General features: G+C 35.2%; 1 protein-coding gene across 18 annotated transcripts in view; it reads right to left on the reverse strand.

Annotated features, from left to right (window-relative positions):
• The window catches only part of TRDN (triadin), a 362,263-nt gene that overhangs the window by 89,923 nt on the left and 255,087 nt on the right, over positions 1–17,253 (reverse strand). For all 18 annotated transcript variants that reach the window (XM_072832697.1, XM_072832631.1, XM_072832729.1 and 15 more), the window contains one exon: positions 4,039–4,089. In XM_072832697.1, the coding sequence (XP_072688798.1) occupies positions 4,039–4,089 (51 nt within the window). The remainder of the gene's footprint in view (positions 1–4,038; positions 4,090–17,253) is intronic.

A 17,253-nucleotide genomic window follows, 5' to 3' on the forward strand; every position in this document is an offset into this window, starting at 1 on the left:
CTAAATCTGTGGAGAATGTTATATGGAAATTCTGTACTTCTATATTAGGAAGGGTAGGCCTATTGCTGGCTTCAGTCAGCTATTAAGGTATTTTTAACTCATCTGTGTTGTCAAGAATAAAGCATCGGCAAACGCTTCTTTGTGTTTTTACAAATATCGTGGTTTCGTTGAGTTTGTGCAAAAGCCTACAGGAAGGCTTATGAATCCTGATTACCAGGATCTAGAATGTATTTAAAGGTGCTCAGATAGAAATTAGAACTCTCAAAATAATCTGAGCAAAGAGGTTATGATGGAGAAAAGAATCACAAAGGAATAGGAAGATGGTTCCAGGATTTTAATCCCCCTACCCAGGTCCTTATACAAAGGCAGTAAAAGTTAGGGTGAGCATCCACGATGAAGTATAAATCACTGGGGGTCCGTTTCCAAGTCCTCAGACAACTTACCTCATCCTTATCTCTAGCTTTTGTTTGACCAGGTGGGAATGGCCAAGAAAAAGCATGTTGAAGACAAAAATTGGGGGGATCATCAGATGCATGGTCCTGAGCATCAGAATATAAGGAAAGACAAACTGCTGAGAATCCTCTGGCATTAGATCCAAACATTTACAGTCCTGGGTCACAAAACTAGAAGATACTTCTAATGTCCATCATATTACTCCAATACCAGAGGAACCTAAGGGTGCTACTGTCACATTCTCAGAAGAGGAGAAATTAATTAATCTCTTTGTTGCCTTGTTTGGGTTCAGTCTATAGGACCTCAGTCCACGGGTGAATCTCACATCCTCAGATAAATCAGACCAGCTGTTAGAACAAGTGGCAATAAGATAGGGTGGCTGCCGCAAGGGGTACAACCAATAACAGGGGTGGCTAATGGGACTGAGCATTCCTGGGTGACCACACAAGCAGGGCTGTGCTCTTGTGGGGTGGGGGGGAGGACTTAGGTGAGTCCACTGGCAGAGGGAAGTCAATAGCTGAACCAGTAGCCAAAGCTAGCAAGATGTGTCTTTCCTCAGCTCTTTGCCTTTGGAACAATCATCGCTAGACCTCTCTATATCTTCTTAAATAAAGACACAGCCTGTTTCTCTAAATGCCTAATATACTCATGGTTGTCACATTCCCAATAAACGTGGCCCCAGATGGTTTCTGCGTGATAATCCTGGGTTTATGAGTTGCAGCACTGCTTCAGTGGTGGGTTCTAACGTGTACGTGCAAGTGGAATTGGTGAGAGGATGGCAAAGGCAGGTAACCTTCTAGCTGCTTAATAGAAATAACTCGCGAAATACAGTGACTCCGATGCGACAAGTGGCTTTTAGCAAGTGGAATTACTTCATTCTGATTCTGCCACAGGTCGACAGCAGGTTTCAAGGAACCTCTCCAAAAATAATATTGCAGAGATTTTTAATGTCCCTGACACCTCACAGGTAACACTGCCAATTTTTTCTGTGATTCTTTTTGGAATGATAAATTATATTCAGAGAAAAAAGGAAAGATGGCAATAAAATTCTTCTAAAATAATATCCAACTTATGTATAACAAAGAAGTTTGAGGGCATTAACTCAGTTGAACAAGAAAGCAGGTGCGTTTGAAATAGTTCTAAATCAATAATCATATGCAATGAACCTTTATATACGTGAGTTTCTAGTGACTGTAGAAACATCTTGCAAATAGTGCATCATTTAACATTGAGGAAAAAGTGTTCACTAGAGAATTGCCCGCAATTGTGCGTTAATAACAATAACAACAAAAAAATAGGAGTCTACTCAGTGGATGGTGTGTATTTAAATCTCCCAGATAATATTTTCCAAAACAGATTTTTACAACTACCATTTCCAACTAGTTTAAGCTTTGGCACAAGTGAATCTTTAAGTAGTAGCTTATTTTTGATAATCATCAATTCATCAAAGGTAGCTTTGGAGGTAAGCTCCAATCGTTCTTTTGAGCTGCTTTTATTGTGAACAGTAACATATGGTCCAAATATTCCTATGGCATAATTATGGACCAAAATAAATGTTATCTCATACTTTAGAAGAAGGATGGGAGGTTTACCTTGTGCAAATTATGGTTTGCAAATCATATACATATGTGTGTATATAAATAGCCATTCATGTACTTGGATCTTCCCAGTAGTATCTTTCTTTTTTTTTTTTTTTTTTTTTAATTTTTTTAATTTTTATTTATTTATGATAGTCACAGAGAGAGAGAGGCAGAGACATAGGCAGAGGGAGAAGCAGGCTCCATGCACCGGGAGCCTGATGTGGGATTCGATCCCGGGTCTCCAGGATCGCGCCCTGGGCCAAAGGCAGGCATCAAACCGCTGCGCCACCCAGGGATCCCCCCAGTAGTATCTTTCAATGACATCTTTAGTTCTCACACAATCAAGGACAATGTTCTTGCTAACTGTCAGATAAAACAAGAGGGGAGAATGAGGAGTCTCTCTCAAAGTACAGATAATCAACTGGGGAAAGAATAGACTAAATTCCTCTGTGGAAATTAAGGGGAGACCCACCCAATAGCAAAAAGGCTAAGACTATTTTTCCGTATTGTAGTGCCCGTGTATCTGTGTCAAATAGATTTTTCAAGCCCAGGTAATGAGCTCTAGACTCAAAGCAAAGTTGCTTTGAGGGAAAAAAAAAGTTGCTTTGAGGAATACAAATACAAGAACCCTATTTTAATGAGCAAGCAGTATCTGTGTTAAAATGAAAAGATGAACTTCAGTGTCTAAAAGACTTGACTTTGATTCTTGCCTTCACGTCTTAGCCACAATGGGAGACTGAGCAGCTGACATTATCTGTCTATGCTTCAGAGTCCTCATTTATAAAACAATTGAGATCTCAAGCACAACTTGCTAAGCAAAATGTATAAAGTAGGTACTAACGTGCCTGGCAAAGTACAGATGCCCTGCTTCAGTACTTCTCTCAAACAATTTGTACGTTTGCACCCAACTAATTCCTCATCCTTCTTACTTGACTTTAAAGATCATTTCTTCAGGAAAGCCTCCTCTGATTTCCCAGACTCGATTAGAATCCCCGATTACAGTCTCTTGCAGCACCTGTATATCTCTTCTATAAGTCTTATCATTTTAATTAATTATGTAATTGGCACTCTAAATTCCATGAGGGCATAGACCGTGCCTTTCTTGGGCTCCCAGTGTCTGGTGAGTACATGTTCTGATTACTGTACATTAGATGCACAAAAAGTAATTACCGGATGTGGTACTTATCAGTCCACATAAAAAATTAACGTGAATAACATTAGCTCTTGACGCTTAAATGGGTGGCATTTCCACTAATTAATTCAAAACATATATGTGTGTGTTTATAATATGTATATATATATTAAATTATAAATACATAAGTTTGTGAATTCAGGCAAGAGGTTCAGTGAAAGTTGAAGTAGATTGAAAAGGCTTGATGATTTATGTGCACATTAGTCTTAGAAAGAAGCCTGGGATTTAGATGGACAGAAAGGAGAGTCAGTTCATTCCAAAGACTGAGTTCACAAAACTTAAATAAATGTCATGCTCTTTCACTGCAACAAAAATCCTGACAAGCCTCAAGCAGACCAAATTCCACCAAGTCTTTGAAAACAACAGTTCAGCCCTCCAGTTCTGGAGTCTTCCTCCCTATTACTGGCTTGGCCATCTTTATTTCTCCAGAGATTAGCAAGTGCTTAGAAGGATTCTGCACTAAATATATATTTTATGAATGGATAGAAAAGAAAGAATCAGAGCGCATGGAGCCAAGTTCTTTCCACAGTCTTTACTTCCCTTCTGTTTGCTTGTTTTTTACTCTTTTCATTCTTTAAGGAAAATCCATTCTCGTTCTTTTGGAAATTGTATTCAGAGCACTTTTTCAATCACAGTGAACTGGAAGACAGTGTTTGAGGGACAAGTCAATAACTACAAGTTGTCAAATATATGAGTGTGACCTGTGCAGCTTGGGCTCACACACGTGCAAGGGAGAGGATCCGAAGTACCACGGATTCTTTCAGATAGTTTTGCTAATAAATTTCTAGTGTTATGTGAAGTTGACTCTATTACCTTTGTCCTTCGAAGCTGTAGAAGTCTTCCCGGACTTTTCTTTTCTAATTTCTGCAAGAGGAATCATGGGGAGAAAAGGTTACAAGGAAACACAGAGAAAAAAATAGCAACCCCCCCCCAAAAAAAAACCCTGCAAGTTTCTTCATGTTCTTCTTTTTTTTTTTCCCCTGAGGCCTAAAGACCCAGAAGGGCTCTGCACTGATATTTAAAACAGACATGTCTATGCGTGCATATAAGTTGCCTATAAAACGTTAACTAACTATGCAAAAGATACAAAATAAGCCCAAAAACCATTATCACAATTGAAAGACTATGATAGATACACAAAAGGTACAAATAAATTGCTATGGGCTTTGAGGAAAGAAGATACAACAATGGTAGCTAACATTGTCTATTCACTATATGCCATAGGGAATGTTCTCTACTGTTTGGCCATTCAACGTGCATGACAACCTTGTAAAGTACGTAGATCCTGTTATTATTTCTGCTTCTCACAGAAAGAGATTAAATAACTTTTCCAAGGTCATTGGCTCAGACAGGAGACCTGAGATTTGAACTGATATCTCCCTGAACCCAACCACAAAGGCTCTGGCTGAATGGTGGAATCAGGAAAGGCTTTGGCAGGTGGTACTGAGGCAGACCTTGAAAATGGAAAGGTTTCAGAGAGACGTAGATGAAATAGAGAGAAAGACACATTTAAGAAGGACAGAAGAGAGAATGGGGAGGCTTGAGCTGGTCATCTGTGAATATGGCTATGTGAGTCCCCTGTAACCAACAGAATGCAATGGAAGCTATGCTGTGTGACTTCCTGCACTAATCAGAGCCATACAATTCCTACCTGCTTCTCCAGGGACAACAGCTCTGAAGAAGCTGACGGCCCTCCCTGAAGGACTCCAGCTAATACCACCATGCTAGAAAAGCTACATGGGGGCAGCTCAGTCAATAGCTCCAGCTGAGCCTCCAGCCAACAGCTGCCTGCCATCTAAGTGAGCGAGACATCTCAGACGTCCAGGAGATGATTGCATTAGATGACTACAGCCTAAGCCGATATTTGACTGCAGTCACATGAGGTACCCAAGTAAGAACTGCCTAGTTGATCCCTCCTAAATACCTGACCCTCTAAATCCTGAGCACAGTAAAATTGGCTGTGTAAAATATACCACTGTGTTTCGGAGTGGTCTGCACACAGAAACAGCATTTGAATCCATCGGCTAAAATAAACAACAGGATATTGCAGCATGGGATAAGATCTCCAGTGGAGTTCTATAGACAACAGAGAAATGATTAATAGCTCCATTTTATAATTGGGAAAGTTTTCACTGAGAAGACGCCACTTGGGTTTAGGCTCCTAAGTTGAGTAGAATCTCATTGGTCAGTAAACATCAATTTAACAGCATAACTGCATGTAATAGGTACAACAGATTTTAAAAATGCTGAGGATAGCTTCTGAGGTTTGTACATGTTTTACAGAGGGCCAATCTGCCATCTACTGAGATATGAAGTGTAAGAAATAGGAGTTTTTGGAGAAAGGTATCATCTTTGTTTTGAATGCATTACTTTTCATGTGTCATCAAGATACCCCAAAAGGAAAGGTCTAGCAAATAGTTGGAAATACAGGTGAAATGCAGATTATATGAAAGTGCTGCAGAAGCAAAGCAACCTGCAGTCTCATTTATAAATGGAAACTAACAATGCAACGAGTAACATGAATTTTGAATGCCTCAAATTTTATTTACTTTGTTCACACATACTGACTTAACTTAGTGAATAAACTAAGTATACAAAGGCAAAATAAACCAGAATATAAAAAAGTATGTTCTTAATAATACATGCACATTTTTAAAAATGTTAAAAGACTGATAGGTGTTATTTGTATATTTCCAATCCAGTCTTATATAATTTGTCTATATTGAAACATCATTCACATGTTGGTAGTAATAAACTTAACCTTTTAAATGTTTATTAGTTATTGCCAGATGTTTTAAAATCACACAGTGATCAAAATAGCAATGCAAGTCAAGTTTTAAATAATTTACTAGATAAAAAATATTCTTTTTTTTAAATATTCGTTTTAGGGATCCCTGGGTGGCGCAGCGGTTTGGCGCCTGCCTTTGGCCCAGGGCGCGATCCTGGAGACCCCGGATCGAATCCCACATCAGGCTCCCAGTGCATGGAGCCTGCTTCTTCCTCTGCCTATGTCTCTGCCTCTCTCTCTCTCTCTCTCTGTGACTATCATAAATAAATAAAAATTAAAAAAAAAATAATAAATAAATAAATAAATATTCGTTTTAAGAGAAACATATTTGATTTCAATAAGGCCAGGATTTTTTTTTAAGATTTATTTATTTATAAGAGAGAGAGAGCACAAGTGGGGGGAGCAGAGGGCGAGGGAGAGAGATTGTCAAGCAGACTCCATGCCAAGCACAGAGCCTGATCTCACAACCCTGAGATCATGACCTGAGCAGAAAATAAGATTTTGTTAGATCCTTAACTGACTGAGCAACCCAGGCACCCTAGGCCTGGAATTTTTATAAGTTAAGGGCCTGAATATATCTAATTAAGGTAAACAAATAGAAAACAGCGTTTGCTTTTGCTTCTTACATGGTCCTATAGAAGATAAAATGTATCTGTAAGAACAGTGTTTTCTTCTAGAAGATTTTTTTTTTTTTTTCCCCATGAAACAGGCAAAACAAAAGACTGAAATAATGGACTATCCTGTAATGGAGGAAATCAGCACTAGAGTTTTTCCCTAGCACAAACAAATGTTTTGAACCCCAAGCATTATGTTTAAAGTAAATAGTACAATTAATATCTTTGGGATGCCTGGGAGGCTCAGTGGTTGAGCATGTCTACCTTTGGCTCAGGCCATGGTCCTAGAGTCATGGGATTGAGTCTCGCTTTAGTCTCCCTGAATGGAGCCTGCTTCTCCCTCTGCCTGTGTCACTGCCTCTCTCTGTGTGTCTCTCATAAATAAATAAATAAAATATATTTTAAAAAAATCTTTGATCTGACTATTGTTTATATTTCATTGCTCTGAATGATCAAGTTCAATATCAGTTTATTATCAGTGACATTAGAATATTAAGGATATTTCTGTTGGAGCACCATGGTTTGATGTAATATGAAGTATAGCTAAATTTTAAGAAGAAACTGAAACTGGAAGGTCTAAAAAGAGCCTCACATTATCAGGCAATTTAAGCCTCCTGGCTGTGAAAAGAACCAAACTCAATATTTTTAACCTTTCTTAACCAGCTAGCTTTAATAAAGTGTTGAGAAATGTCATTTTAAAAACTTTCTTATCTCTTTTGTAGATACAAGATGTCTGCTGATTAGAGATATTTTTTCATAAGCATAAGGAATAAGATCAATGTATCAAACTTTCTGGATTTTTCTTCTGATGGAAAGAATAATTTTAAAGAACCATATGGAGAGCTCTATGTATAAGTTTAATAATACTGGATAATTTCCTGGATATGACTATTAATGGACATCACATAGCATCAAAAATATTAATCTTGTTCCATAACATTTCTATTGCTTCCTAAAGTGATTTAATTGTGATTAATTGCATGGATTTTTAAAATATTTAACATATGAATGCTCTACACGCACCTGTCATTTTTTGTTCATTCAGATATAATTTTTGACAATCAGAGATATTTGAGAAAAGGCATTTTATATAATTTATATCTTTTCCAAACTACAAAATATAAATTTTATAAATCAATACAGAGAAAAGCCTTCTCAAGTCCTCTATATGGTTTAAAATACTGTGCTTATAATTCCCATGAAGGAAAATATAATATATTGATGTTTATTTAATAATAATTTTGAATGTTCCTTAAAAGATGTTGTCAGAGTTTAATTTTACTGGGACACTGTCCATTAACTTTGTAATTAAGTATGACTTGGTTGGAAGCTATCTTTTACTTTCTCTTTGTCTTAATGATACATTTAATCATTCCCTACATTCCCTACTCTATGGGCTAAAGCACTTCACACACAATTGTAACATTTTAAACTGTTTTTCTTCAAATATCTGTTTAAATATCCTTGATTAAAAATGTTTCCAGTTCAATTATATTTACATGTTGGTGTCTCTTTTGTTTTAACCTTAGAACCTTCATTGCATTTTTTTTTTGTCTTAGCCTTTACATATTATCCAAAAAGAATATACTTTTGTACCCATATTATCACCTACCCCTAATTATCATTACCCCGGACAGCCTAATTAAAAAGCATAATATAAAATTTGCTTGAATGACATCTAGACAATGCTATCAGGGCTTGGAGACTATGGTGAGGTATTCCTCAAGATATTGTAGATAAGGACAATTAGACTGTTCTTTGAAAGTTAAGTTATATAATCAATACAAAGTGGGAAGAGTTAGTGGGTGAGCTCAGAAAGCATCAACTATCTAGACTATAAATACACCTGTGAAGAGCTTCCTTGCATTGCTTAAGCACTGTGGAGATCTAGGCAAGCTGGGATCTTTGGCATATTAAAACTTTGAAATAGAGCACATAAGAATTCAAAAGAGCTAACAGATACAGAACTTGTTAAGTACGCATCTTGCAATCCCCATGGGGGAGAAAGTCTTGTCCAATGGATTCAGTATTCTAATCCTTCTGAAAAGTTCTTCCCCATAATAGTATAGTTTTCAAATTATCATAGTTCAGGGACTTTCCTGAAATCATCTAAATATCCCTTTCTTTTAAATTCTGACTCAACTTACAGTTATGATGATTTTAGACTATGTAGCTTGGCTGCAGAGAGTGGACTCTGCACATGCCTTTATATTCTGGTCCTCATTAAACATTAATAACCAGAAGACTGGGGCGCCTGGGTGGCTCAGTTGCTTAAGTGTCTGCCTTGAGCTCAAGTCATGATCCCAGGGTCCTAGGATCCAGTCCTGCGTTGGGCTCCCTGCTCAGTGGGGAGTCTGCTTCTCCCTCTGCCTCTCCCCTGGCTCATCCCCTCTGTCTCTCTCTCACCCTCTCTCAAATAAATGAATAAATAAAATCCTTAAAAAAATAATCAGAATACTGATTGGAATTCCGTAGAGTACCTCAGTGTGGTGCATTTTAGTCATTTTAGTTCAACTCTGCCCAGCTCTTTCAGAAAGATCAGCAATAAGCAATGATTTTAAAAAAGGAAAATAAGCACTTCTTTATATATTTGGGAGACGAGATAAACTAGGACATCGTAGGCACAGAATTAGCTACTGAGCCCTAAATCTAGTATAAAAGATTTTATTTTCAAAAGAAAACTTTATTAGCCATGAAATTTTTCTCATGTAATTATGATCAAGCCAGGATGCCAAAGTTCCCATGTTTGTTTCAAATATGTATATGTATATCTATAATTATAGGATTATAATTTGCTTGGCAGCAGGCAAAGCTAGGTCTTGGTCATTCCTGCCCTTACTTACAATGAGGAAATGTTATTTTATAATCTTAGGCATTTTTCATATGATCTTGCTATGAATTGAATGTTTGTGTCCCTCCAAAATTCGTATGTTGAAGCCTGAAACCCAATGCTATGGTATTTGCAGGTGGGGCTTTGGAAAGTGATTAGGTCAAGAGGGTGGAGCTTTCCTGAATGAGATCTCTGTCTCTGTTCTCTCTTTCTCTACTCAATTGGGTATATAGTAAGAGGCATCTGCAAACCAGGAGGAGGACTCTTGCCAGGAACCAAATTGACTGGCACTTTAAGGCTCCAGAACTGTGAGAAATAAATTTCTGCTTAAGCCACCCATCTGGGCTATTTTTGTTATAGGAACCTCGAGCTGATTTAGACAAATCTCTTTAATTTTGTACTCATTCCAGAGAGTTGGGTGTTATCTGCAATTCATAGATTAACAGCAGACGCTAAGAGGTAAAAATTTGCCCAAGGTCACAGCTACTAAACAGTAGTGGGAAACTTGAACCCAGACCATCAAACTACAGAGGTAGAGCTAACCTGCATTAAGAGAACAGTGGATTATAAACCACATAGCATCTCAGACGCCCCTTCAGAATGAATAGTGAGCATGTTTGCATCACCATATCCCATCAATTGCCCTCCAGAACTACCAGTCTGTCACAGCCTTCCAATACTTCTGAAGTCAGACCGTGTCATCTGATACATACCAAGAATTCAATAACTATTTGTTGAATAAAGTAATAAATTTGCCAGTTTGGTGCCTACCACATTTTATTAGGAAAATTGCCCTTTAATGCCTACATAAAAGCCTACTAATCATTATAATCACCTTTTGTAGTTACTTATGCCCAACTTTGCAATCCTAACCTAGTAGCTGAGTTGTCAAAATAAAATGAAGTTGCTGTTATTTAACAGCTTTAGTGGTCAAAATAAAGCATCTATTTCAAGCTAATATTTACCTAGCATTCTCTTTTTCTGGAAGTTTATTTTTTATTTTTATTTTTTAAATTTTTATTTATTTATAATAGTCACACACAGAGAGAGAGAGAGGCAGAGACATAGGCAGAGGGAGAAGCAGGCTCCATGCACCGGGAGCCCAACGTGGGATTCGATCCCGGGTCTCCAGGATTGCGCCCTGGGCCAAAGGCAGGCGTTAAACCGCTGCGCCACCCAGGGTTCCCTTTTTCTGGAAGTTTAAATCTAGCATTTCACTTTTTGTTTTCTAAGAAATTTTGGATAGTGAATTTCCAATATTGAATAACCTCACACACCTGTATGTATATACTTATTTCAATGTTTGTAATAATCTCTAATCCTCTATTCATTTTAAGTATAATATATTATAGTTTAACTACAATAATATTCATTATCCATAGTCTATATTGTCTTTTGAACTTTTCATAATCTGAACTCCTTTTCTACAAACACATTTATGTGAGATCTTGGGAATTAGTCTTATTATAGTTTAAACATTCCAACATGAAACTTATGTTATAAAATGATACAAAGAAATTTTGAAGAAATAGAATTGAATGTAAGAAAAATGTTAGCTTAAAAGTTAATAAAATAAAAAGTAAATAGGGTCTTTTATGAATCCTCCTATTATTCATGGTAGAGAATCTCAAAATATATATTACTTTGAAATTTACCTAGTGGACTAATTCTTTAAGATTTATACACTTTTTTAAAATTAATGAACTTCAATGAGTTCTAGAGCAGATTAAGGTTTGCAGCAAAATTGAATGGAAAGCCCACAGGGTTCCCATACGTGGCCTACCCCATCATCATCTCTCACTAGAATGATACATTTGTTACAATCAATAAACCAATATTGATACATCATTACCTACCAAAGTCCACAGTTTACATTAAGATTCACTGTTCATTTTGGTCATTCTATTGATTTTGACAAATTAAATGATGTACATCTACTATTATAGTGTGATACAGAATAGTTTCAGTGACCTAAAAATCCTCTGTCCTCCACAGTGTCAGTCCTTCCTCTTCCAAAACCCCTGACAACCACTGAACTTTCTACCATCTCTTTTTCTAGAATATCATGTAGTTGGGGTTCTACAATAAGAAGACTTTCAAGATGGGCTTTTTACACTAGAAATAGAACTTAAGTTTCCTCTATGTCTTTCTGTGACTTGATAGCTTGAGATAGAAGAGTGTATTTGGTTCCAAATTTTAGCAGCTATGAATAAAGCAGGTATAAGTGTTTGCAGGTTTTGTGTGGATGTATGTTTTTTAGTCATTTGAGTATATACTAAGATTGCTGGATTGTATGGTAGGAGTATATTTAATTTTATAAAAAAACCACCAAACTGTCTTCCAAGGTGACTATGTATTTTGTATTCCCTCCAACAACGATTGAGAGTTCCTGTTGTTTCACATATTCCCCAACATTTGATGTTATTAGTGTTTTGGATTTTAGCCCTTTTAATAAGTATATAGTGACATTTCATTATTTTAATTGCAATTTCCTAGTGATGGATGATGTTGAACCTCTTTTCATATGCTTTGTCATCTGGATATCTTCTTTGGTAAAGTATTTGTTCAGATGTTGTGTCAATTTTTTAAGGGAGTTGTTCCTCTTCCTATTATTGAGTTTTAAGATTTTTTTGTGTTTTTTGGATAATAGTCCTTTATCAGATATGTATTTTACAAACATTTTCTCTCATTCTGTGTCATTTTCAAATTTTCATGACAGCATCTTCTGAAGAACTGAAGTGTTTAATTTTGATGAAATCCAACTTATGATTTTTTTATGCATGGATTGTGTCTTTGGTGTTGTACCTAAAAGGCCATTGCCAAAAGCCAAGGCCACCTGGATTTTCTTATGTTATCCTCTAGGGGTTTTATGGTTTTACATTTAGAGCTATGATCTACTTTGAGTTTACTTTTTGAGAAGGGTATAGAGTCTGTATCTAGCTGCTTCTTTCTTTCTTTCTTCCTTTCTTTCTTTCTTTCTTTCTTTCTTTCTTTCTTTCTTTCTTTTCTTTCTTCTTTCCTTTTTCTTTCTTTCTTCTTTCCTTTTTCTTTCTTTCCCTTCCTTCCTTCTTTCCTTCCTTCCTTCTTTCCTTCCTTCCTTCCTTCCTTCCTTCCTTCCTTCCTTCCTTCCTCCTTTCTCTCTCTCTATATGTATTTTTTTCTTGTGGATGTCCAATTGTTCCAGCACTACTTCTTAAAAACTTGTTGAGAATACCATCCATTGAACTGTTTTTGCTTTTTTTGTCAAAGATCAGTTGACTATATTTTGTGGGTCTATTGGTGGGCTCTCTATTCTGTTCCATTGATCTATTTGTTATTTCAGTAACACCATGTTGTGTTGTCATAGCCTTATATACAGTTGAAGCAGTAGTGTCAGTTCCCCAACTATGTTCTTGTATTGTCTTAGCTATTTTGGGTCTTTTCTGTTTCTGTATAAATTGTGTAATCAGTTTGTTGGTAGCCACAATAGCAGTTTGTCAATATCCACTGTGATTTTTATTATGATTACATTGAATCTATAGATGAAGAACTGACATCTTAACAATTTTGAGTCTGCCTACTCATGAACATGGAATAATTCTCAATTATTTGGCTTTCTAATTTTTTTTCATTTGAGTTTTGAAGTTCTCCTCATGGAAATTTCACAAGTATATTGTTATATTCATACCTAAATGTTTGTTTTGTAATTGCTAATGTAAATAGTATTGCATTTTAATTTTGTTCATCCCAATATTTATTGTTGACACATAAAAGAACAATTTACTTTTTTGTTATTATTTTTGTTATTAACCTTGTATCCTGAAATCTTGCTATAATTACTTACTAGTTCCAAGAAGTTTTTCTTTATTCTTTGGAATTTTCTACATAGACACATATCATATGTGAATAAAGTTTTATTTCCTCCTTCCTAGTTGGTAAATTTTTATTTCTTTTTCTTGTCTTATTGCATTAACAAGTACTTCTAGTGCAATGTTGAATAGAATGAGGTGAGATGGGATATCCTTGCCATTTTTCTTATCTTGGGGGGGGGACACTTCTGTCATTAAGTCTGATGTTAGCTGCAGGTTTTCTGTAGATATTCCTTATCAAGTTAAGGAAGTTCTTCTCTATTTCTAGTTTGTTAAGAGTTTAAATTATGAATGAATGCTAGATTTTCTCAAATGGTTTTCTGTATCTATAGAATAATGTGTTTTTTCTTTATCTTGTCAATGTGATGGATTATATTAGTTGATTTTTCAAATGTTGAACTAGCTTTGCATACTGGAATAAATCCCACTTATTCATGATGTAATTTTGTTATTTTATTGTTTAATTTGATTTGATTATATTTTAGATTTCCTTCATTTTTTTTAGAAAGTTCTAGTCTAATAGTACTTTAAACTTTGTGATATGTATGTACATGTAAAAGAACATTGAAGTCCAAGACTCTCAAAAAAGATTTGGTTGAGGTAAAACAATAACTAATGTAATTTCAAAAAACTAGAAACTCTACTTCCTATGGTGCTTATTGGTGTGACAAAGTGATCCCACAGCTAAACAAGGACCCTCATCTATTTTTTGTTCCTTCCGTTGGAAACAATATTTTAAAAGGAGTATTCATTTTTTGTATTTTAAAAGATAAACCTAATCTATTCAGTAAACCTTTATTCACTTTCTCCTTTGTGCTGGGAGCTGGAAAAACACAAATGGTTGTATTGAGTTCAGTTAATGCCAGAAAGCATCTACATGGATGATAGAGACACATATACAGGGATCCAAGTCTGTAGCATATGGACTGACAAACTCTAGCTGATGGAATGAGAAAAGATTTCACAGAAGCACTGGCATTTGTAGTGGATTCAGAAACTGGTTAAAAGGCTTGCCATCAAAAAAGAATTCAGAAGCCATCTCCAATGTAAGGAACAATATAAGCAAACCATGGAATGTGAATGTTCATGTGGCTGGATTGCTGGATATATAAAGTAGGGAAGAAGTAGGAAGCAGAAGCTTGAAAGTCATACTGAGAATTGGTGGTAAAGGGACATATAGAGATCTACTACAGAATCTAAATTTATATCCTTCCAGGAATGATGAGTCTTTGAAGATGCTAAATCTAAATAATCTTTCTGGTACTACGTCAATGTTATTAAAAAGTTTTTGTTCATAAAAGAATATTATACATACTAACTGACTAACAATACATAGAAAGTTACTGTTATTTTGTTTGGAAATAGTCTCATACTGAAACTACCCAGAGTTGTATTATCCACATTCTCCTGTCTCCAAAGACAACATTTGTTTCATCTTTTATAGTTTCTTTTGCACATATGTGTCAAGGGTATAATTTCTACATCTTGTGTGCCATTGTTACTGATACTTATGATTAAATAATATTTATGGAAATTCATGTCACTTAATTAAATATTCAATAGTATGCTTTGCTCTAGAGATGAACTTTTTGATTCTTAAGTGTGAGTTAAGTGTATATTTTGAAATGTAAACAAATTAAATACTTCAAATAATACAATTCTATTTAATAGTTTTATATAACAATATTTTTAAACATTTTAATTTTAGAATCTGAATCTGATTTTCCTGTATATACTTTTGTACAAATTGTACTTACAATCAGAAAAATAAGTATATCTTCAGAATTTGAAACAAAGTGGAAATGCCTTCAGGCATTAGAGGTAATTTTTACAAATGTGAATTAGGCAATATTATGATTGGAAGATCCTCTAGAGATTGCTTAGTGAAATAATTTTGGCTTCTAAAAGAGGCTAGTTAAAGCAGGTAGCTAGTGTAATGTCACAGAATAAATTATGGGGAAGGTGGACTAAGCTTTTTGTGTTATTTAGAGAGAGCTCTCTACTGTTCAAGTAGGTTAATATTTTAATTACTATTGGCTTTCATCAGTTTTTTTTTTCAAAGACCAACAACTCCAAGTTAAGAATTGCTCACAATGATTTTTATTCCCAAGGTTTTTAAGGACAATATGGATGCTTTGTATGGCTTATCTGACTAGTATCTTTATCCTATTATATGAATGAAGTGAAATAAAACCCAAACTTTTCAAGTTATAATAATGAAAAAATTTTTTGATTATGCCATTTTACAATTCCAAAGAAGATCTGAATTTTCATTTTTTAAAGAATTGCTTTTTCAATCAGTTTCTACTACATCATCATTCTATGAAAAATTGGGGCAGTAATAGTCAACAAGATACAGGTATATTTTATGTAGACTGTTGATAAGATTTTCATGTTCATTCCTGAAATTATTTGACCTAAAATGTATAATTTTATGTACAACAAGAAGAAAGTAACAATGCATTTTTATGTGGGGCTAATGATTTCATATGATTTTTTGCCATTTGATTTTTAGAGAATGGAGCTAACCTCCATCAGTTTGTTATAAGATATAGCATAACAATTTGTTTTCATACAATTTTATTCCAGGTAGTGTATGCCAATTTTTTTTTTCTGAAACAAGTCTTGTAAATGAAAGAAATGATTTATAAATGAAAGAAAAAAGTCAATAAAAGGAAAAGAATCTCAGGAAACAACCCTGTTTTGTAACATAGCAGCTTATAATTTTCTATTAATGATCTCTAAGGGAAAAAAGATCCAATCCATATGTGGCTTCAGGATAATAGCAGGAGCAGAAGAAAATATTGATAGAAAAAAAGAGAGACATAATTAGCAGATCAATGTTCTTAAGTTCATAAAGAGGCATTTCTTTGTTGTGTTGTATGCTAAACACAAAGATGCATTTCCACAATCCATTATATAATCAAGGTTAGAATGTCAAAGGAACAAACAAAGTTGATTTTTCTCAGTGGTGAACAAAATTGTAATCTTCAAGTATTTGTGTCAAATAATTAAAAGTTCTTTCTAGATGTCAAATCCTGATAATGGTGATTGAAATTCTATATGAGAAAAAATAGGATTTGTAAGAGAATTTCACTGTGAAGAGAATGGCAACAGTCTGTTCCAGATTTAGGGATGTGATTTGTTTTGTTTTGTTTTGTTTTGTTTTGTTTTGTTTTTCAAGTGGAGCCCACCACGGGTCTTGAGCTCATTACCCTGAGATCAAGACCTGAGCTGAGGAGATCAAGAGTTAGAGGCTTGACCAACTGAGCCGCATAGCTACCCTCATATTTAAGGATATCTTAAAAAAACTATCAACCTAAGGTTAAGACATAGATGATATCAAGAATACATACTTTCATTAAAATTATGAACTTATATTAAGTATTGGCAAAAGAAATGTGAAGTCCATTGCCCTTAAATTCAGAGATGGTATGACAACTTTATATTTACAATTAGATTTGACTGGACTTTAAGAAATTGTTCATAACTGCATTGTATTATTTTGACATGGAGATTTTTGGACTCTAAATCAAGACAAAGTTTGAGAATTAAAGTATAAGTGAAGCAAGAGCACATATTTGTTGTGAACAGTGTGTTACTTTTAAGAACCTAAAAGACATAACGTTCCCATTAAGAAACAACTTTGATAGATCATGAAGGGGTCAGAATGCAGGCAGAGGAGGAGTGATACATAGCTCCTGGGTATGGTGTCTTTTCAGGTAATTCAACCCATCTACCTACCAGTTTCTCTGATCTATGGTCAATAAGGTTACTTGGTGTTAAGAGCGGTGATCCAAAAAAAAAAAAAAAAAAAAAGTAGTGATCCAGTATGAAGTATAAGGGGAGATTCCTGGGGCAATCTTGTAGTTTTAGTGTGCTTCTCCATAAAATGCCCCGGATGTCTAAGAAAAGGAAGGAGGAAAATTGGTCACAGAGGCCAAATAT

Source organism: Canis lupus, chromosome 1 (genome assembly GCF_048164855.1).
Source record: "Canis lupus baileyi chromosome 1, mCanLup2.hap1, whole genome shotgun sequence".
In the NCBI taxonomy this organism is placed as follows: Eukaryota; Metazoa; Chordata; class Mammalia; order Carnivora; family Canidae; genus Canis; species Canis lupus.